This window comes from Montipora foliosa, chromosome 4 (genome assembly GCF_036669935.1).
Source record: "Montipora foliosa isolate CH-2021 chromosome 4, ASM3666993v2, whole genome shotgun sequence".
NCBI classification, from domain to species: Eukaryota; Metazoa; Cnidaria; class Anthozoa; order Scleractinia; family Acroporidae; genus Montipora; species Montipora foliosa.
In genome coordinates, this window is record NC_090872.1 from 18219188 (window position 1) to 18242414 (window position 23227).

General features: G+C 39.7%; 2 protein-coding genes across 2 annotated transcripts in view; both read right to left on the reverse strand.

Moving 5' to 3' along the window:
* Positions 1-699: 699 nt before the first annotated feature.
* Positions 700-23227, reverse strand: part of LOC138000137 (alpha-mannosidase 2C1-like) — a 33568-nt gene continuing 11040 nt past the window's right edge. Inside the window, exons 13-35 of the mRNA XM_068846328.1 lie at positions 22875-22912; positions 22537-22594; positions 22172-22263; positions 20541-20594; positions 20204-20330; positions 18761-18851; positions 17369-17460; positions 17254-17284; positions 16851-16909; positions 16183-16348; positions 15815-15903; positions 15480-15574; positions 15252-15356; positions 14748-14820; positions 14371-14457; positions 13835-13978; positions 13163-13272; positions 12783-12862; positions 12216-12299; positions 11632-11696; positions 10643-10746; positions 3148-3261; positions 700-2099 (exon numbers count right to left, since the gene is read on the reverse strand). Of these exons, the coding sequence (XP_068702429.1) occupies position 2099; positions 3148-3261; positions 10643-10746; positions 11632-11696; positions 12216-12299; positions 12783-12862; positions 13163-13272; positions 13835-13978; positions 14371-14457; positions 14748-14820; positions 15252-15356; positions 15480-15574; positions 15815-15903; positions 16183-16348; positions 16851-16909; positions 17254-17284; positions 17369-17460; positions 18761-18851; positions 20204-20330; positions 20541-20594; positions 22172-22263; positions 22537-22594; positions 22875-22912 (1959 nt within the window). The 3' untranslated portion in view covers positions 700-2098. The remainder of the gene's footprint in view (positions 2100-3147; positions 3262-10642; positions 10747-11631; positions 11697-12215; positions 12300-12782; positions 12863-13162; positions 13273-13834; positions 13979-14370; positions 14458-14747; positions 14821-15251; positions 15357-15479; positions 15575-15814; positions 15904-16182; positions 16349-16850; positions 16910-17253; positions 17285-17368; positions 17461-18760; positions 18852-20203; positions 20331-20540; positions 20595-22171; positions 22264-22536; positions 22595-22874; positions 22913-23227) is intronic.
* On the reverse strand, positions 4848-7099 carry LOC137999046 (QRFP-like peptide receptor). The gene has a single exon (XM_068844877.1). It carries the CDS (start codon positions 6910-6912, stop codon positions 5809-5811), a length of 1104 nt encoding a protein of 367 aa, XP_068700978.1. The 5' UTR covers positions 6913-7099; the 3' UTR covers positions 4848-5808.

Genomic DNA, 23227 nt, shown 5'->3' on the forward strand with positions numbered 1-23227 from the left:
TTTCAGGTCACCCATTCAAGAAGGAGCCTAGACCACCAGGCCGTGAAGGTCTGAGAGAAAATATACCAATATCAGATCACAAAGCGGACATTCGGACATTATCAGTGCAAAAATGTTTCCAGTCAAAGTTGATTTTACTAATGTCTCAGATCGATTGCTTCAAATGGGATTTTCAGGGGCACCCAACGTCAACTTTCGGAAAATATCTGTTCGGAACACGATTTGAGATCTAGAATTTTCGAAACATTTGTTGTAAAATGTCTTGTTTGCCTGCCTCTCCTAGGATTTTCGAACATCTGAAAAATGGTATAATTGCCCATTTTTAACGGATTTTTACCCTACAAAGGTCACCTAGAATTTTCGGGAGTCTTTTTTCTGGCTAAAAGTTTCGAAAAGGTAAGTTTTGATCCCTACAATTTTCGGATCACTAGCCTTTCAGCTAGGAAATCCGAACAGATGAAAACTTTTTAGGGGATACAAATACGCCTATATCTACCGTTTAAATACTAAAATACGTTTGACAATGCTATATTTAAGTGGTTTTGAACTGTGTTCTCGTTGGGTGCCCCTGGATTTTGGGATCTTAATGAAGGGGAATGGGGGAACCATGAAAAGCAGAGAATATATTCTCCAGTGTCTTCTCGTAGGCCAATTCACCCACAGAAAAGAAATTTAACCCTTCAAGGGAGAGCCTCTCTTACTCTCTAAGGAAAAATATTTTATTGGAAGACAGCCTTGATCCTTCACCATTTTCATATCTTTTTCACAATCGAATTAAAAACAGTAATTTGCTAAACTTTTGAAGGGGGTTCCTGAGATCAAACAAGATCTTTGCCTTACAGAGTGAGATACATATATTACGTAAGTTGAAGAACTTCTAATTATATTTTCGAGAATCGTCTGGCTGGAACATCGGCTGGCTTGATGTTTTCTAATGATCGATACGTGTTTTCATGTCTCAGTGATGTCTCGTCGCAGTGAACGACAGATAACTTCGATGATTTAGCGGCGTTAGAATAGTCGAGGAATAAAAAATTGCTATCTTCAGTGAACAATTTTATTATTCCGGGATTTGATTATCCTCTTTCGACCATGCATGTGACCGCTACCTTTTTAATAAGGCGATCAACGAGATTTTTGTGCTAGACTGAATTAATATGGCTCAGGCACAAGACCATTCAGAAACATCAGATAAAATTGGAAATGCACTTGAAGCATAGTGAAATAAAAGAATCAGACGCAAATAAACACAAAAAGAGTGGGAGGTGGAAAATGATCTCTAGACAAAATGAACAAACACAAATTCTTGGGAATTGCATGATTGAGCTTAAAATATCAAACTACTAACACTATGAATTAAAAATGTTAAAATCACGGGAAAATGAATTAAAGTAACTCTCCATGTACTTAAAAGACAAGTACGATAATATACCATCGTACCAAGAGTGAATTAGATAAAAGTGTTGATCTATCACTTTGCGGTCTTGCCCCATGCAGCACAGTCAAAAATGGATTTCTTTTTAGATACACTTTGTGCGCGAAACGAATGAAGGACGACTGTAAAAGCACCCTTTATTTTGTCTTTAGTTGCATATATCTCAAAAACGAACTCGGTGACCCCCACTTTTTATTTCTGAAAAGTAATCAGAGGGGCATGATGAAACTTTGTGCAAAGTTCTAAAAAATTCTGTTTAGTGGATTCAGAGCCACCCTAATTTTGTGATTTTTTCGAGGTAGCTCTGAATCCTCTTGACAGAATTTTTCTAAACTTTGCCGAAAGTTTTATTGCGGCCTTCTAATCACTTTTCAGCAATAAAAAAGGGGGGTCACCCAGTTCGTTTTTGAGATATAAGCATCTAAATAAAAAATATAGGATGTTTTGGCTGGGGTTTCCCGTTGCCAAGGTGACTTATTACATCACAATAATGATCACATCTTTTTTGAAAATAATCGGTGTTTCATATGGTACCATAACATTGCTGTTACGTGATACAGTGTTGTAGCGTTATTCGATCTAAACAGAGAGTCTTCTAAGTGTTGAAACGCTTTTGAGCCTCCTTACGATATAAAGAACGGCCACTTCAGAGCTCTTGCTGTTTCTAATTAAAAAAAGAAACGATTTAAAAAGAAAAGTGTTAGAAGTTTTCCCATGACACAAGTACATGTATGCCTGGTAAAAACAGCGGTGTGCGGCTCCTCCTACTTTAGCTAAGTGGGAGACCATCCAAACCGCCATGGATTCCATTCCTACTGAGAGCACAAAACTCTCCAAAGAATAATAGTAAACCATTTTCACCCCTACAGCCTCCGCTCAAGGGTCGGGGAGGCGAAGTTATGGGAGAAATGAGATTTGACCGGAGCGAATGAGCGAGGCGGGAAGAAAGCATGCATAACGAGCCGCGTGCCCGCTCGGGAAACGTCGCCGAAGAGGAGGGGGAGGGTCGAACCAACAAACTTGCCCTTTTTGGCGAATACACCGCTTTCATAAATGGCCACCACCTTTACAGTCCTTACATTGTTTTGTATTCATGTTAATTAAACCTACTGCCCTCATTTTGCAAACAAAATTAATTAGAAACTTGCTAGGCTTATTAGCATTAATTAACAGTTATTCGCCGAAGGCGAAGTGATTACCGGTGAATATTCCCCGAGACGATAATCACTGAGCCTGAGGCGAATAATTGTTTTAGTATAAATACACAGGTGATTATTTCAAAAAAGAGGGAAAAAAAAAAACATTTCAACGCGAAATCATCTTCACTTACAGTGGCAAAAGGACTACTGGATGCCATTTTGTCCGTCGAGGTGATTATCGGCTGATAATCCGAGATAGCGAGACAATGAAAGCGCGCGATTTTGTATAATTAACTGTGTATTTATACTAAAACAGAATAACATTTTAGTTGGTGGCCATTATGAACCAGGTTTATTAGACTGGAAAGCCCCGAGTAAAGCGCAAGAGACCTTATAAAGGCACGTGACACGAAGAGTGACACTAGGTAAGGTTTCCTCGTGAGACCAAGAGTTAAGACGTGACACAAGCTTGCGTTTCGCAGAGAAATAGGAGTGAAAATATCCTCTACACTTTTATAACAGCGCGAGAACTTTCACTTTAGCATTAAAAGAAAACACAAATGAATTACCTACCATTCGAAGTAAAGCAAAAGTGTCATTATTTCAAAAGGTCGAAAACAAAGATCCACGTGATCAGATGACCACGCAACCTCTCCATTATCATCCGGGATCTCCAAAAGATCGCACCTGTAAATGTAAAATTGGTAATTTTAAACCCTTTCGTCTTGTACCATTACAACGATTTCAACCCGGCTTTAGACTCCTTTCAAAAACCTAACGGTGAAGTCAGCGTCATTTAAAACTTTCGTTATTTCAACTTTTCCGTGATTAGTTCAGTAAGGCCCTCGTTATCAGACGATATGATGTTTCACAATCATTCGATTTGAAATGGGGCGTTGCTTAAGACTCTTGCCTCAGACCTCTTTTGTTTACTGTCTACACATGTGATTTGGTTTCTATGCTGGAGTCTCACTTGCCAACTGCGCACGCGTTCGCGGACGACACACAAATGTATTTACAATTTAGCCAAAACGATACTGGTGAGGTGGACGCTATTTGTGCCATTGACAAGTGCATTCGAGGCATCGGACAGTAGTTGTGTGAGAGAACATTAATGCTAAATGAGAAGCAGTCAGCGTAATAGTCGATTGATGGCTTTTGAAGTAGGTGAAAAACAGTCTTGTTGAGAAACTCGAGACACAGCTTTCCTTAAACTTGCTTCAACTTTATGTCCGATCTCACCCATAGATCTCTTGCTTGTAAAGCGCATTTGAATATGTTAATAGAAAATGCGCTATATAAATTCATTACCATAACTACCAATTTCTTAGCATAAACAAGTAGACATGAAAACATGGTGACAAAAATAGGGGCGCGAATTACAACTGGCCTAACAATGCACTAGGAAAGGTTAGGTTAAATGTTACAAGTTCAGTTTTGGGGGTCTCTCCCGGGTCGGCTGCATCGCGCTGAGTTGGGGTGTAAGACTTCTCTTTTCCAGCACTAATTTGGGCACATGGCATGCTGCGACCTTCACTTGGATATGAACGTAAACATGACTAAGGCATGCATCAATGCCTTTTATTATCTCTATAACATCAGACGTATTAGGAAGTATTTAACTAGTAGCAGCACACAGTCATGTTCACGCGACTAAAATTCTTTGACAGTTTATTGTGTGGTACAGCGATTGCTTGGGCTCGCCTGGGTTACTACGCTCCGAAGTTGTGCTAAATCACGTCTCTACTTCGCAAATTACATTGGCCCGCGCTATTTAACTGGCTTTTTATCTCTATCTAAAAACAAATTTACGGTACAAAAATCCTGGGGTTCTATAAACGCCAACGTAAGCACGATGTCGGAGACTTAAGGCGATAGATCGTTTGGCGGTGCCGCCCTCAGACTTTTGAATCTGCTTCCATCTACTCCCGTTTCGGTCTATTTTCAGCTTAAAAGTAGACTGAAGACTGTAAGTATTAAATACGACATTTCAAGAAGTTTAATTACCAAATGGACATTAAATTTTAGAATCAGTGTATTTTTTGTCTTCTTTATTTGTGCATGATTTTGAATATCTATTGTTAGGCCAGGCGCTGTTGAATATATTTTTCATAAATAAGCGCGGTATATGTATCTTCTTGTGAAAGTATCAGTATATGCTCTGACAAAGGGCTAACGCTCGCTAACGTTGATAAAACCCAATTTTTGTATACTACCTCCCCACCGACACAGCACCACAGTTTCTTCATAAACTACCCCCCCCCCCCCCCCACCCCAAATGGTAAACGCGTATTCAGACAAGTCGCTGGCCAACACGGGCTCAGCCCTAAAATGTTCAGAGATGTGATGGTGAGGTAATGGTCAATGTTTAGGGAGACAGGTGATGGTGCAAAGGGAAGAGGAATGGGGGGAGGCAGGGGGGGGGGGGGGGCTGTTTCAGAGAATTTTTTAATTCAGGGACACAACTTTGTAACACAAATTTGTAAGGATGTCAGGGCAGGGTCAGGAAAATTTGAGTATGGTCTCTCCCTATCTGCATTAGACCCCCTCCCCCTCTTCCCAGTTCTACAGAGAGATGAAGTTTCGACTTTGCTGTCAACGATATAGGTCAGGTTAGTGCTTGTCTTGTCTCTCTCAAGTGTTCCGTCCTCGGACAAGTCAAGCAAGGAGTTTCCAGCCTGGTCTTTCATCTTACAGGCATTATTCCTCTGAGATTCCCAGCATTTTCAATCTCATTTTTTCGATAGATCTCGTTCAAAAGATATTTCCTATCCGTCTTTCCTTTTGTGTCTTTTTGTAGTGGCTCAGAGCCGTCGGCTCTTGTGCACTTTCCATCAAAGTGATTCCTTCCATCCTTCTCCAGACCCACCAGGAATGTTTGTTCCTTTTTCCTAACGGTCCAAGTGTCTGCATACGAGCCTTTCCTTCAGTGACTTGTCCGGACTCCCAGTCAGTAGCATCTTGCTTTTGTTGAATGCCTCCTAGTCCAGTGGAATTCTACTCCTCTTAAACCCGCCTATTCTTTTTTTTTTCTCGATGATTGTTGGTTACGAACACGAAGGAAGCTAAAATCAAGTTTGAAATCATGATAGCCTATAGTTTCATTGCGTTTGGCGTAAAAAACAAATTTGAGCCCAGCCTGTGGGCTTGCCGTTAATGCAAAAGTGTTAAGTAAGGTTAATCTCTTTGACCGTACCGATGTGAGAAAGTACGCAGTCGGCAGCAGCAGATTTTTCACACTGTTGCCTCTTGGGTTTCTTGCGGCGATTCCTGAATCGTGACTTGTCCTTGGTTTAACAGCGTCTCCAGTTGTTCTGTGCGAGTGCTGCAGCTCAGACTGGCAGTTAATGCTTTTCGAAAGTCCGAGCTCATTGCGAACAAAATAACCGGATTGACGATATGCTTGCAATAGTACAGAACCAAGAAGATCAAATCGACCAGAGAGAACGTACGGCTTGCAGTTATCTCTGGAGGCTGAAACTCGACCATGAGCATTAAAATGCCCCGGGGAATATAACACACTTGAAAAACAAGGAGACTTGTCATCAGCATGAACACTATGCGCTTGTTTCGTTTCTGTCTTCCTTTGTGCTCGTCGTTGCTTTTTCTTGAGACGATGCCCGTTGAAAGCCCAAATTCGGCTTTCTGATTTAAGACGCGGACAATTCGAACATAACACCAAGTTTGCATGACCAACGGGACAATGATGAAGACAATTACCAAGTAGAAAATGTAACACAGGCGAAATATTAAAGATGGCCATCGAATAGCACAACGTTTCCAACCTCCATAATCGATTACTTGCAATAAAAGTGATTGTGGAATACCAGAAGCGCAGTAACAACCCAGCCATATAGCGACGATGACAATTTTAGATCTGCGAAGTGAAATCTTCGCCTTGAATGGCATGACTATTGCACGGTATCTTTCCAGAGAGATAATGGTATGAGTTAACACTGAAACGCAAACAAACACGTCTTGAAATGGCCACAAGAAACGGCACATGAAATCCTTAAACGGCCAAGACAAAAAGATTTCAAGGATACGGAGTGGAGCTGCAATGGCGCCGACTCCAATGTCCGCGAAGGCAATGTTCATGATGAAATAGTTGCATGCGGTTTTCATGTGGTTATGCTGCAGGATCGTGCTAGCCACCAGGGTGTTTCCGATTAAACTTGCTACAATAAAACCACCAAACAGAATGCTCGCTACTAAACCGAAGGTCTGATCGTAAGGGACGTTGATAAGCGTGGATTCCGTCTGGTTTGGAGTGTTGCAAAAGGTTGTATTTGAAGCATTTGAAAACGGTTTGCATATCCCGCCAATATTTTCGCCCATGACTTCGAGAAATTATGTTGATAAAGAGACAACTTCAGAACACTTTAACGATATCAATATCGTCTGCAAACACTTCCAAATCCAAGGTGTTTAATTGACCCCAGGAATAATATGCGGCGGAAGTTTTTGCTTGTAGGCGTGACTTTGTAAGTTAATGCAATACTTTATTAACGTGAATCTGAGCAGGAGGCAATTTAAAACGGCTTATTGTACTTTGCGAAACGAATTGGAGCGAAATGGAAAATCTGTACTTCAGTTTGAGAATGGAAAATCTGCATGTAATTTGCAAAATGAGAACACACAGTACAGATTTTCCATTTCGCTCCAATTCGTTTTCGTCCCATTCACTTCGTTTCGCAAAGTACAATAAGCCATTAAAAACACCATCTTTGTCACGGGAACAAAACCATAATTAAATGTATTATTTGAAAACCGTGGGCAGTGCAGGTGCAGGACAGGTCTTACCTATAGCGAAAGCAAATAGGTTCTTTGTTATTAACGAACCTTGAAAACTCACTGCTTGCTTTTAATTAATTAATGGTTGACTGGCATGTTCTACCCAAATTTTACAGTTCTTATTCCTTTGTATAGCAACATCTGCGATGACAATTCAACGTTTAACTCAACCTTTTTGCAATACATTCCCACCCGAAAACGAGGTTTATTGGAGTTTGGAAAAGAACTAAATATTAAATTAAACTGTCATATCATATTAGGTCCTGCAAGTTGCTTATATTTGGGTTAAGAAAGGGTTAAGATATTAACTCTTCGTGCACAAACGTTTACGTTTCTTGGAAACCAAAACAAGGGACTGAAAATAAACACGCAAATTGCAGCACACAATAAAAAAAATTGTGGCAGAATAGTATTCTTTTTACATGAAGTGAAATGATACAGCACATTTTAACCTTTATGTTCTTTAAATTCAATGAATAATTTTTTGTTTCATAAAGCTAGGATTTGTCAGTGAGTTTCAAATTTCTTCTACCTTGCACAAAAACGACTGATTTACAAGCAAAGGAAGATTTTTAATTAACGTTCTAGGCGGAAGTCAATTTAATTTATTATTCCACTATTACGCCATTTTACCATATTTTATCAAGAGAACGTGCAAAATATGAGACTTTGACCGGGTTTGACCGGTTTAGAACAGAGCAAATACGGACGGAACGGGAGTTTTTCAATGAAAGAAGTTGTTTTCAACAAGATGCAAAGCCTGAGAATTTAGCTTGTCCTCGCTTGTCACTCGTCATTTTGTTTATCCCATCAAATAAAGAATCTTTGGTTTGCTTTTTGTGCTGTTTACATCGTTCGCACGCACCCTGAAGAACAGATGATGCATTTTTCTTAAAACACCCTTACCAAATAAAATTGAAGCAAAATAACACCTTTTTTTAGTGGAACAATAAATCTCTTCAGTTATTCGATGGTTTAACATATAATACTCGCGGAAATTTTGCTCATTGCTGGTATTTTCCTCGCCCCTGCAGGGCTTGAAATTAACCTTTTTGCTCAGGTGCCAGCTGGCGACTAATGGGAAAAATTTGGTCGCCAGATCATAAATTTTGATCGCCAATTTTGTATTCAAGGAAAGTCATAATTATTAAATAGCACAAAAAAAACCAGCACGAGAAAGATCTCAAAAGCCATTGTTGTTTTCGGCTTTGTCTTTAGTTTGATGATGGTGTTCTTTAAGGTTATTTGAAATGGAGCGAAGCACAGTCCGTGTTTTCCATAGCTAGGCAAACATGGGTCCTTTATCCTTGCTTTTCACCTCTTCAAAACGTGGTTCTTTATTCTCCCACAGCTTGCGTGGCAAGCGACTTACCTTTACCGCGAGTAAACGCAATACTACAATTGCTCGGCCTAGGCCCCTACACAACCACAATGCTCGTACCAGTCTCCGACCGAGATAAAATAAAATGGGGCGGCTCGTATACGGTTTCAGTAGCCTCTAGAATCAGAGGAATCGAACTTGGTTTCTTAACGTACTTTTCTACCGATATTTATCTCCATTTATTAATCACCTTGTGCAGTCAATTTTGCAGGTGTTCACTTTCTAACAGAGGGGACAAGTTCTCCAACCCACTTTACGTTAAGGGTGCATGTTGCTTTTTTAAGGTTCCATGCAAATATCCAGTTTCATTATCAATATATTATAAATATCAAGCTAGTTCCGAGGAGGTCCCTCGGTAGTATGGCTAAATCTAGGTTTTCAGCACTCACAACTGACGATGGATTTAAATTTTCAATTAATCTTCTTGCTGAATCTTTGTATTCCGGGGCGCAAAATTCACGTAACCAGCAAGAAGCATACGATGTTTAAGTGCGCCCACGATCCCATGAAGCCGCTGAAACAATATGGCGCCTAGTAAACGCGGTGATCGAAGTACCGAAGTACATTTGTGCTATTAATTAACAATGTGAGAAACCGATTTTCTTGTAGTATTTATACATTATTTTAATGGGGAAAGAAAGGTGAGTCGTGTTCTAGCTACCAGTTCCGAACGATTTCATCATATAAAGATTGAAATACAAAAGTTGTCTACTGTTTATCCTGGGTTGTCAGACAAAACGTGATTCGCCAGCTGGCGACCAGTTCTGAAAATCTAGTCGCCAGCACTCAATTTTTGGTCGCATTGGCGACCAGTGAGTCGCAATTTCTAGCCCTGCCCTGCAGGGCTAGGAAAAATACTACGCAACTCGCAATATTTCCGCGCGTATGATATGTTAAACCATCGAATAAGATTTATGTATTTATTTTAGGTTCATCCGCTCTATATTCACGGGAAAAAGTCAAATTTTAAAAGGAAAATTAGACCTAACGAAATTAATGATACGAAGGTGACAACAACTTAAAGTACCTTTTTAAAATTTAAATACAGCTCTTTACGATTGCATGGAAGATAATTAAAGTACTTCCTTTCACAGAAAAAACGAAAAAAGGCCAAAGATGACGCGGTGGTGCGAAACCAATTCACTTAAACTAATCTAAAAAACAAAGAGGCACTGATAATCCGAAAAAAAAATTGGGTCGGAATTCGTTACACAGTTGTATAATAGCGACTATTTGATATTTTTGTAGTGTAGGCATTCATGAAATGGATTGATTGTTTCGCATTTTCTGTCTTAAAAAAAAAAAAACCTTCAGAGACGAGTTTATTAGTAAGAAGTGTAGAGGTATCGTTTTCGGATTCGCAGACAATGTTTTCTCGGACAAAAGCGGATACGGCCCCGGAACCTTAAAATACAAAGACACGTCTTCGTGTGGTACCGTACTGTTTATGTGAGCCATGCAGTGTTGTTTTACAGAGATTTTTCAAGCCGGTTCGTGAATGTTTCAGAGCTACCAGACTAGTACTTAGTTAACCCTAACCCTAAATCAACAAAGCGGTAAACAATAAGCATTTTACGGAGGCTTAATGTCATTTTTCACTTAATTTCTGGTGTGTAAATGCACTTTTAAGTTCCATCTTGCAACAAAAAATATATATACACCAAACAAACAAACAAAAAAAAAAACACAAAAAACATACAAAAACCAAAGAATAATAACAATGAACAAAACAGAACCGACAAAAACAAGAACATGAAATAAAAAAATCAACTTATTATGAAAATATCATCAATTTCTTAATTTCTTTATGTGTTCATTTCGATCTTCTTATATAAGAAACAATCTCATGCAATCATTTGCGCTATCTACACAAATTTTGCTAATAAAACTCACTTTTTGATTTTCTTGACGGGAAGACTGGTCGAGAGTCTGGCACGAGCTCGACCTCCGAATGATTCGTACAGTCGAACGACCACTGCTGATGCAATAGAATCGGCCTAAAATTTGATTTGCATTTGTGTATTATCGTTAGAATAACACAAAAACAATTAAAGATCTATTATAAATAAGTGTTAGCAGTGGCACGTCAAGATGTCCAAGATGCATCCATTTCTACAACCAGCCGACTCGGACAAAATCTTTGAACCAACAATCTTTTTTTACCACAATTGCTTGTAATCTCGCAACCTGATTGGCTAATTTGCCGTTGTCGATAAAAGTCTAGACAACGCTGTACGCGTCATGCTCGCGTCAATTTGTCACGCAATGTAATAGCCAATCAGGAACGCCCACTTTGGGAAATAAACCAATCAAATAATAATAATAATAATAATAATAATAATAATAATAATAATAATTGCGAGAAAGTTATAGACAACGCTTGCTCTTTCTTTGTGTCGTGATTTTGGTCACGCTCTTTGGCGTTGAATATTGTGGTAAAAAACAAATCGAAAGTGGTTAAGCGTTGTCTGTACTCTTATCGACAACGATATTCGTCATCACAGTGGTCAAAATGCTGTGGACTCACGAGGCGCAGCCCACTGTGATGACGAATATCGTTGTCGATAAGAGTACACACAACGCTGACCCACTTTCGATTTGTTAAATGCCCCGAGTTCGAGAATCCAATGCAGGTCACATTGGTGGGAAGCTCTCTCTCTCTCACCCCTAACTTGAGCACACTCCGACACTCGCTACTCCAATTTACTTGAAACTAGTGACGTACATTTCTCGTAAATCCCAAGATTTTAAGATCCGTATTAGATGTACCCCTTTGTGTTAAGCACGAGGGTTGTTTCTAGGGATGAAACCTTGCAAATTACGGATTTCTAGTAAGAATGGATCTTAAGTTTCACATTGTTTTCATGGCAGACTTTGCATACCTTTTTAACTGCCTCTAGTATAACTGCACGGTTGTCGATACTAAAAAAGGATTTGCTCTTAAAATCTGAAATGACAAAATGAATAGATTAATAAATAGTGAAGTAGTTATATAAAAAACCGTTTCTTAAAAGTCTCACAAAATTCCGAGATGGGCTGAAGCTTTCGACTGTATCACACAGCCTTCCTCAGCAAAATAAGTGATTTAGATTTACAAACTTTGCAAGTCAAGCTGGCAGAGCGCAACAACAGCTTGCGCCAATTACTGTGGCCCCTTTTTTTACCCTCCCAACCATGATACTCAACAAAAGACACACCACAACACCGGGAACTACGTGCCCTATGAGCCCCAATGAGCTCATTATAACTCTTGTCTTCCAAAGTCCAGAATGAATGTTTACAGTCTTAATACGGAAGTCACCCTCCCATCCCCCAGTCACCTTCTCCTCCGTTTTGACGACTGCTTATCCTCTTTCATTCTGGGTTTGAATTTTTTTACGATCAACAGTTTTCACTGCACACAACATTTGAGTGTTAAGGATACAACGTAGTGAGGGAGTGAAACACAAAGTAAGAGATCTCCTACCTGAACAAATTTTACCGGAAACCACGGAAATCGGTTGGTTAAAATTATACGCATGTTGAATAACGCCTGAACTTTGAAAGGTACCTTTGGAATGTAAAAATAAATAATAAAGACAGAAAATGGTTTTTGTCACGTTGCGTGAAAGGAAAAAGGTGCAGCATTTTGTAAGACGACTTTGGTAGACAAACGTGACCATCCCAGCGTGATGTGCGTGTTAGCTGCATCCAGTTCATAAGCAAAATGATGACTTACTCATAAGAATTTTCTCAACAGACATGTAGAAAGATCCTAGCGGCCGTTTAGACAGAACCTAGCACCATGCAAACTGACTACGCTGGGAAGATGCTACTGGATACTGGGAACGTAAAAACAAACATGGCGAATGCAAGTTGTTCGACAGCTTCATTTTGATAATAATCTAAACACAGATGACAAACCCTCTGCAAATTCGCTCGTGTAAACCAAGCAAAAATGTGTTTCGAAATGTGCTTTCTCTCTCCATTCCTGCAATCAGTAATTAGGAAGCTCATAGATACACCATTACAATGATTTTTAAAGTACTTCTACCTGAATGAGGTAGGACTGCGTATGAAAATTCGTGTAAGCCCATATCTGCTTCCTCATCTGGAGCTTTAGGGGAACGGAGCCTGACAAAAATAAGCACCATTACGCAGATTTTAAGGCTGATTACATAACTCGATACATGAAGCTACAATAGGTGAAAGGCATTGTACCGGGATCCTTGGTATAAGGTTTCCAGACCGGGTTGCAAAAAATTGATTTGTATCCGAACAACAAATTATACCACCGCAGTGATAAGGCAGAAACCTGTACAGCTCACTGTGCTATAGGTAGCACTAAAACAGTATTTTTCTACTTGGATAACGTGTTCGAGAGACCAGTATGAACCACACAATATGGTTAAGTAGGAAGAGCGCTAAACTTACAACGAGATGTACATGACGTTGTTGTGAGTGGAATAACCGTATTTGCAGTCAGTTATTAGAGCCACGCCCCAGTCGTGCTCGGACAGGTCTGCCCATTTGTGACCACACACCTGTGGAGAAAAGATGTCAGTGTGGAGAAAAGATGTCAGCGATTATGGACATTTTACGCGTCTGTTTAATTCAAACAACCAAAGCGCCACACTAGTTAAATACTAGTTTGTTTGCAGTTATCAAGATCACCAGCAATTGTACGATACATCATTGTTATCGGTGTCTCTAAAAATTCCTTGCAACCTGTCTACTGGGGAGGTCGAGGGAGGATATCAAGGGAAAAAAAAACATACATTAAGGGTCATGAATGCGAGTGTTCCATTGCAAAAAGAAAACAGTGATAATAATTGACAAGATACTAATGCATCTATGACTCGGACGTCAGAGCTAGAAATCGAGTACACCCAAGGCATCACCTCGTCTAGTAGTATTCCAAGTACCGGTCGTGAAACTCACCATCATCCAAAATTCATAACTACATTCAATCATGATGGGTCTAAACTGCGTGGTTAAATTTTCTTATACAGAGGGTTTTCTAGACGAAACACTTAGAAAAGAGGCTGGTATAAAGTTAAGCGCTGATATTCAAATTAAACTAAAATACGACGCATACACGCACACCTCGTACTTGGCCCAGTCCCATGTTGTGTTGCAGTGTGTTGGCCGTTGTAGGTGACCAAACTGAATTTCATACGTGGCGTGCATCGCGCGAACGTCAAACGGAAATTCCACCTTGAGAAACTTACGATTCTCTTTCCAGTCGACCTGTACAAATGTAAATATAACGACACTTGATTTACCGTCCAAAAATCCATTAACTCTTTAGCTCGTATCATGCGCTGTTCATAGTGAATATGCACTCACTGGTCCTCTCCCCCCTTCCCTGGTTTTTCACCGCCAATGAAACATGTTTTTACGAATACCAACTCATGGGAGGAAGACTAAGAGCAGACTGTACTTGGTGCCCAGAGTGGGACCTGGACCCGAATTGCAAGCCTGCCTTTCTAACTATTCGGCTACGCTGCTTCCGCTCTTCGAAAGGCAATGAAGTCATAAAGGATAAAATTAGAAACATCACTATCCGCTGCACATTACAAAATATGGTAAAAAGCAAACAATATCGTACGAAACTATCAACAGTTGTGTGTTTTACTTGCCTTGGTGTGAAATTTAACATACGGGACATCAGTATCTAGAGAAATGATTTGACTGAGACTACTGTGCTGACTGATTCTTATAGAAAACTGCAGAGGAAAGGAAAATAGAAACAGTGTCAAGTCTCGTTGATATACAACTTTGGGAAGTTTACTCGACTTTACACATTACCACTGTGACAATAATTTGTGTAAGTCACACCATCGTTAACACGTTGCGCGTACCCCTCCCCCCCATCCTCCCCCACGGTTGCCAAGCAGGCCAAACGATAAAAGTTTAAGTCACTCAATGCGACAATTATAAACGTGTGTATCGTGGCGATGCGATGGATCGCAAGATCAGACCCCTCCTTGTATGAACGATATGATACGATACTCACCTCAACCGAGGCACGGAGTGGTCCCTCTTCAAGGACTTTGAATTCCTCAGAAGATGTGGGCAGTAACAATTTCCTGCACAAATTGCAACATACTGACATCACACCAACAATATTTCAAAACTGCATTCAATATTGTACAATGTCTTAAGTGGTTTTAACTTGTCACAGTTTTCGTTGAACACGATAGACACAGAACATCAAATGAGGCAATCAAAACGCAGTCAGATCCGTACAGCATGGGCTCAGCGCAGGAAAAATGATGACAACTTGCTTTTGTTTATGCTTGATGCGAATAAGGCGTGAAATCTTCAAACCAATTTTTAATACCAAAGAAATCACAAAACTCATTCTCAAATTTCAATTTAAAAAAACAGCCGAAAATCTGTTCGTCACTCTCCAATTCCACGAAATCAGCTGAGACACGAAACCACTGGTCAACTCGTGATAATTTCCAGGCCCTCAAAACTAATCAGTTGCATCTTTGATTAGTGACAAATAACAAACCTCGATTCTAAGTAGTACGGCATCACGTCCCAGGCATCCCAAAATAGTGGCATGTCATCAAACAGGATAAACTGGTTTCCCGAATAACCAACTTTGATTGTTTCCCTAAACGCAAGTGAAAAATCACTGAAATTGCTGTTTCTCTTTGCTTTTTTTACTTTAAACTAAGCAATAAAATCTATCCGCAGAATAGCAATCTATACAAGTTAAAAACGACAACTGCAGTACCTGCCACTCGCTTTGTGAATAAGACTCCGCACCAGTCCGCCTGTGACTAATTCAGCTCGGATAAAGGCATTCTCCAAAACAACGGATCCTTGCACCTGACGTACGTGAAAAACGAAAAATAGGTTCGTGAAGTCCCTGTCTACATGTGGCAAATGGAAGAAGAGTGGGGTGCGAAACAAATGCTGTACACATATCAGTGACACAAAGATTTGCCCTCACAAGTTAGGCCTGCTTTGGCGTAATAAATAACCGAATTATATTTCTGATCATGGCGAAGAAGTTTAGAAAAGGGACTCAATGATGCCAAAACTGCTGAACTTTGCAAAACTCCTCACCTTGTCAATTAAAAGAGACACAGGTTGAAGTAATTCACTTCGCGAGTGAGCCAAATCACTGATGCCCATGCTTGGAACTGCAACTAATGCTAAAAGAGATTCGCTAAAATTAAAATAACATATTGTATACACGTTAATAAAGGAGGCAATTGCAGGTAGCACATTTTCCACACTCGAAAAATTTAGTTGAAACTAGACATCAAACCAAACCATTTTGTTCTTTGAAAATGGTAGCCAAGACGCGAGCGTGCGAGAAGGCGCCTCCAACGCGAGGGAAAACGCGCACGAAACTTACTTGAAGCAGTCCTGAATTTGGCTTTGGTCATTTGAGCTTTCTTTCTGAATTCGATCTTACGCCTTTCTCTTACCCAGCGTTCTTCCATCCTTCGAGCATTGATTGTGTACTGAAGACCTTTCTTCCATTGATAAATGTGCCCAAAATTCAGAAGAAAGGGTGACAACTTCAGATCTCTGCCAACAGAGAGTGTTCACAAGCACTGGTTTGGTCACGCATTCTTTCCCACTAGAATTGAGCTGTTAAAACAAATGGTAAATGGCCTCATCGGTGCGGATTTTAATAGGCCTTTTGCAACAAAGGATCACATGGTACAAAATCCGCCATGCTGGAGGGCAAGCTCATTATTATTCCCCCACTGGAGAATTAAAACAAAGAGACCTGAACCAGTCAAGCTTGACTGGCCTTTGTTTTAATGTCCCAGGGGGGGAATAATAATGAGCTTGCCCTCGAACATGGCGGATTTTGTACCATGTGATCGTTTGTTGCAAAAGGCCTATTGATAATCGTGGTCCCAGCGATATCACAAAAAAATATGTTTCCGGAACTAAGGGCGGAAAAACGCAAGCGCCGTGTAAATAGCAGTTAAAACCTCCTCGAGAATATTTTGATGTCCGATCTACAACATAAATATTAGGATAATGCAAAGAACACACAAAAAAAGAAAAAGAAAAAAAAAAATATATATATATATATAAAATAACACATGCTGTATAAAACACAGCTGTTACGTTTACCTACCTGCGAAATTAGCCTGCAACAACTTACATCGGCAATGCGCCTACTAGTATTTAGCACGTCTGCAAATAAGAGATTTAAAATATCACTCAGATAGTAAGCGGGCAATTATTGGTCAATTTAAAAAGCCATATTCTGCAGAAATGCAAACACTTATTTTTACCGCTGGATTCATCAAGGCTTCAGATAAATAATAAATATCATATTGACCTCGTTTTTCCGTGACTTATTGAAATTTACGGCTCTCTGTTTTTTACACTTCAATTTACAGCCCTCACGAAAGTGAGTGCCAAAAAGCGCGGGCCGTAGTTCTTCCAATGTTGCCTGTGAACTATGTTAGTAAAGTGTCCAAAGTGATAGAAGTGATAGTTCGAGTTGTCAAAGGAAGAAAGTTAATTACTGTCACCTTCATAGCTTTGAAGAGCATCGTCAACAGCCTGAAAAATAATGAAAATTAGGTGATGTCCATCGAGTGGTACCTTGCTGAATATCCCGTTGAAAATGCATTCACAGTATTTTACCTGTTTTATACAGCTCCCGGGTAAAATGTCATGAAACTGATTTAACAGTAATAACTTCCATATTCTAAGAAACTCCTGAGATGGATAGTATTCTAAAATAATAAGAAATCGTGTATTACTTTAACTGGAATCAAAGAGGTCATACGTTTGCTAGGAGGAGAGTTTATTTGTCACGTCACATACATACGAAACTTAAGCAAAAGTTCCAGGTTAGTTTCAGTTTCAGTTTTAGTTTTATTTTGCATTTTGTATATAAAAAAAATGTATATATCACAAAGCTATGCACTGCTCGCAGTTAGCAAAAGCTAGTCGAAGCGAGCAGTGCTTACAAATATGTTCCAGATAGAAAGACATTTGCAATGGCAAGGATTTCAGTTCATTTATAGAAGGTTACAAATATATAACTACACTTTCACATAAATAATAAGTTGGTTTTAGAATACAATTAGTGCAGTGGAGAACAGCTTAGCACTTGTACAGTATAACATAAACAAACATGAAAAAAAGTAAAATCGAATAAATATAATAAGTGAGTAACTACACGACAAACTAAACTAAGGGGTCAAAATTTACCAATATTTTAATTTCAAAACATCAATATAGTTATCATATTTTAATAGTCGTTGGACGAGGATATCATGAACATTATTTTGAAGTTGGATTTTGAAATCTGGGTCAACGACGATTACAAGAACATCATCTGAAACTACAACCTCGCTTGATGTTATTCGTCTCCCGATAATTCCAAGTCGTTCGGGATGTTTATTATTGAAGAGCTGTCCAGAAGTCAAACTACTGCTTAAGGCGTGGAAATTTAGAAGGAAGGTTGAGTGCTCCTGTTCCCCTATAACTTTCAAATTGTTGCAGACTTCACCATACTGTAAAACGCACATGCACAACGTAAACAACTATTTTGTTAGAAGAGTCAATATGGTCGTGGGGGACTGATACAAGACCCTGGTTTGCCGCCGTGACCGGCTAGTTGGGATTCTTCAAAAAAAGTCCTGTTCTGTTGCATGTTTCATTGACCCTGAAAAGCCCTCTCATGGGAATTGGTCAATTAAATTATCATCATCATCATCATCATCGTTATTGCTAATTGAACCTATCACTTTTTGTCTTCTCGTCGACGTCGTCGTTGCTTAAGCTCTCTAATACCGGGCAAATTGAAAAGTGTATACCGTATCGTAACATCACTTAATATCTGGGACATTTGAATGAAGGGTACAGTGTCAAGGTTGTAGAGGGGTGGGTAAGGAAGTAGTGAAGAAGTGAGTAATGGCCGGGCACCTTTTGGAGGAGCGACTCGTGTGTCCTGAAATTAAGTGCCTGTAAATTGTCAAAATTTTATGTCATGATGTAACATGAATATTCAGACGATTTTAAACTTACCAGGATTTTTGTCATTTATTATAAAAGCCAAAGTCGCGAGCAGTTCAGCATCATGAAGAAGGAATTCACTTTGACGATTCTGCTGCTTAATCTGTCGTTTAAGGATGACAACAAAATAAGACGTTATAGCAAAGCAGCAACTGCTCCACCCCTCAAAATAAAATCGTGCCAATACAAAACGCAATTGTGAGAATCAACCCGTGATTTAAATTTCTTGAAGGCAAATCTCACTAACGTAACGCAAAACAAATGGATCAAGAGATTTAACCCCAAACCTGGGCTACATACAATCGCAGACACAAAAACTTGAAGAAATTAGACCTTTCACACCAATCCCCTAGCTTGTTCCATTTTTTTTTCACAATTAAATTGAAATAGGGGGAGGGGAGGGAAGGAAGTGCAAGATTGCAATGTTCTTAAGATTTTTTGTAAAGCAACGACCCTCTTTTTGCCAAAAAAGGCAACACAAAAAACATGGTTCATACAAAATTTTGGGGAAGAAAATCAAGGACTTTTCCAGGACTTTTCAAGGACCAAATCCATTTATTCAAGGTCTTGTTTTCCCAAGATGATAACGTAGCCTTTCCTTCACGTCTGCTGTTTTGCTTCACGCCTTTTGATTGAGATTTTGGTGCACTTTCGCCCATACTTGCGCTGTTCCTATTCACGTGTTTCACAAGACTTTCGAAAGCACAAGAGGGGGATTAGGGTAATGTAATATACAACCCTTAAGAAGGCACGGTTCCTAAGAACCTATTCTACAAACAACACTCAAATGAATCATACAGAAAACCTGCCTATATATTGCTAGGCTCTCGAACTTTCGTACAACCAAAACAATGCTTTGAAAATGAAGATTACTTTATTCAAAGAGCTTTCACAAATTTTCAAGGACCACTGTGGAAAATTCAAGGACTTTTCAAGGATTTCTCCTTTTTGTCAATTTTCAAGGCCTTTTTGAAGGGTATGATGCCTTTTCAAGGACTTTTCAAGGCCCGTGGGAACCATGAAAAAGCAAAGTTGAGGAGTGAAGAGTGAGTGGAGGCCAAGGACTCTTGCAAAGGTGATAACATTAGATAACATCCACAGAACCTTACTCAACATTTCTTGACGCTTTATGCAATGTAAATCCCCTCCCCCCCCCCCCCTTCCTCAGGGGACTGAGTCCATAAAAGGAAATCCTGGGTATTGATACTGACGAGAAGAAAGGCTTTCAGTTGAGAAAGTAGCTTTAAATACAACAGTCCCCACTTGTTCAAAGAATGGATAGCGCTATCCAACGGGTAAATCATTATCCAGTGGATAAATAATAGCAAAACCAATTATTGCGCTATCCAATTGATAGTGATTCATCCGGTGGATAGCGATATCCATCTTTTGAGCAACTGTGGCCAGGTGTGGAAAAAATGGTCTTTGGGAGGAAAAACGTCAGAGATGTTTTACCCGCGCCTGCGTTGTGTATGTTCCTTGATGTAGCTCCAGGTACAGCTCACCAACCCACGTGCACAGTTTCTCTGCATCACGTGATTCAAGGGAATGGAAGAAGTCTTGAGGGGTCGACAGTTTTACCCTGCAATAATAATAATAATAATAATACTAGTAATGATGATGATGACAATAATAATAATAATCATCATCATCCAATGTCGACAGTGTGTGGCCACAATAGAACTGAACATATTGACTACTATCATGGCAGATAGCCCAGCAATCAGAAGAGGACATACAAGAAACACAATTCTGTTATCGGTTAAGGGGAACTGGTTGCTTATCAAAGCACCTTGGACAGCCATCCACATCCTCCATTCGCTGCAACATTTCAAGCATCTTTTCTCTGCAAGGATAAAAAAAATTATGAAATAAAAGAATGATCCCCAAACTTACACATAAACCAAGAGGTGAGGTCATGGCAAGGAGCGAACAACCGATACCACATTTTGACTGACAGGGGTGTTTCATCGGAGCTGGTCAGTCATTTTTTGATTGACGTCCTTAATTTTTTGCAGTTTAATTAAGGCACATGTGAACATTACACGAAGCCGACACTTCGCGTTGATTGATTAAGGGCGCGTTCGATTGACCGTATTCCGGAATAAGAATACGTGGAGTGATGATTAAAACGGTATGTTTGGCGCGTTTCGAAGCAGCAAGGATAATAAAAACATGTTTAAAATAGCATTTTAGCAAATGTTTGACAATTTTAGTGTGAATCTCCGTAAAAACGAAGGATTCCTAACTTATATTCCATGTATTCCTATTCCGGAATAGGGTCAATCGAACGCACCCTAAGAAGCATGATTCATTAATTCAGAAATGTCCAGACATGCTTGTAATTAGATGCACAGCGATTTTGATGAGGGTCACAGAGTGTCACCTTGCTCTTCTTCCCAACTTTAACATCATTTGTGTCTGGGAAAACAGACAATTAACGCCACAACTGAAGTGTCCTCTAAACTCCGGTCCCCTAGAGCGACTGCCGTTGAAAACGTTTTTGCAATTTGTTTCATGAACCAATGTTTGGCAAGATTGAAACAGAGCTTCTCCTTATTCCTGCCAAGGAAACTCCAAATAAGGGCAGAGAACAGTTCGATTGCCCAGTCACATTAATGCAATTTCAAATAACGTCCGAGCGCTTTCGCTTTCCAGAAATTTCCATGGAGATGACGTTGTTTGCATTCCGCGTTCGCTAAGCCAATGAAAACTCGCGCTCGTTTGTTTTGTTCGATAAGCAAATTAAATGTTTTGCATTTTAATTTAACGTTCTGTTTTCACTTTCACGGTCAATAGCTGTAAATAGCTGCATTTACCCTCACCAAAAAATTAACTGTAACCCTGACACGTACGTTATTGTTAGAAACTTAGATTTGAGGGTACACGTCGTGTTGGATATGAAAATTGAGGGTACATGTGATTACGTGCATTTCTGAACGTAAGAGAATACCTCGCGGGTAAGGTTGCTTTAAATATACACGGCTTGAGAAAACTCCATTGAGAGATACGTGAGTTGTGGGCAACGGCTAATGGGCTCTTGCCTATATACATAGTCTAGCCAATGTTTCAGTATAAAAGAAACCTGATGCGCTCCGCGGCACCACTGAGATAATATACAAACCGTGTAAAGAGTGCTCCAGTGATGGGACTTTAGGGACAGTGTAAGGCTGTTTTTCACATTTGCCCCTGGGCCATCAAAATGCCATAAGGTGACATAATGTCCAGCAGATTCCAAGGACAAAAATTTCTAAGGGTCGCGTTCTCGGAACTGTATTAGAGGAGACGGTAAATTTCAATCCCGGCAAATAAACGAAGAGATGTGAATTTATTGATGACGACTTGGGCAAATTGCTCGGAAATAGAATAGCTATGATATTTGAACAATACACGAATCTTAAAACGTATGCAGTGATTACTCACGAAGGACCCCCTCCCCCATCACCGTGGCCATATAGCAGCATGCTGGCGTGAACACGCCCTTTATCTTTCAACTGTTTGACCGTCTTTAAAACCTACAAACAACGAAATGAAAGCCTTTGTTAATGATCGCCGTCACGTAAATCAGAGATCCCTCCAACGTCCCTTCCAACATCGATCGTTCATCCACAGTTACGGAGCGTTTCATAATTCCCTTGGCGCATTTAACAGTCACGTTGTACTTGTTGCTTTTGACAGTTTTGATACAATGCCTTGAAAATGACGGTTTCCTCAACCGTTTGTGTTGATTTCGTTATATTTGACTACAACAGGAGCTTATTGAGGGAATCGAGAAAGAGGTCACTTACATCAGCAGCGTCTCCACGAGATTCGTACGTATCAGCTGGGGGGAAGTGAGCCAGACATCTGAGGAGAACAAATCAGAACCGTCGGTCAGAAACATTGCTACTTTGGCCAAAAGAAGGCGCAGGCAAATGAGAAAATCTTAACGAAAAGCAAATACATGGAGCCAGCGCTAGGCGCCGTAAACCTACTGCAAGAAAGCAAAACAAAACTTTTTTTCTACTTTTAATTAGCTGAGAATGTGGAGCAATCACGAGCAGCAGCGGCAAAACGAAACTAAAAGAAGTAGTTTCGACGTTCAACTGAAAGAGGTCAGTAAGACAACGAGAAATTAATTACACACCTTGATCCGTCAATCCCTTCCCAGTGAAAAGTGTGAAACTAAAAACAAAACAAAATCATACCTACGATTTGATGAGTTAATTAGATTTCTGTACAGGTTTCCTCAGTTACTGACCCACAGCTAAATACCCTTGACACTTAAATAAAGTTCATTATTTATTATTATTACTATTATTATTATTATTATTATTATTATCATTATCATTATCATTATCACTACCACTACCACTACCACTACCACTACCACTATCATTACCATTACCATTACCATTACCATTACCATTATCATTACCATTATCATTACCATTATCATTATCATTATCATTACCATTACCATTACCAATACCATTTCCA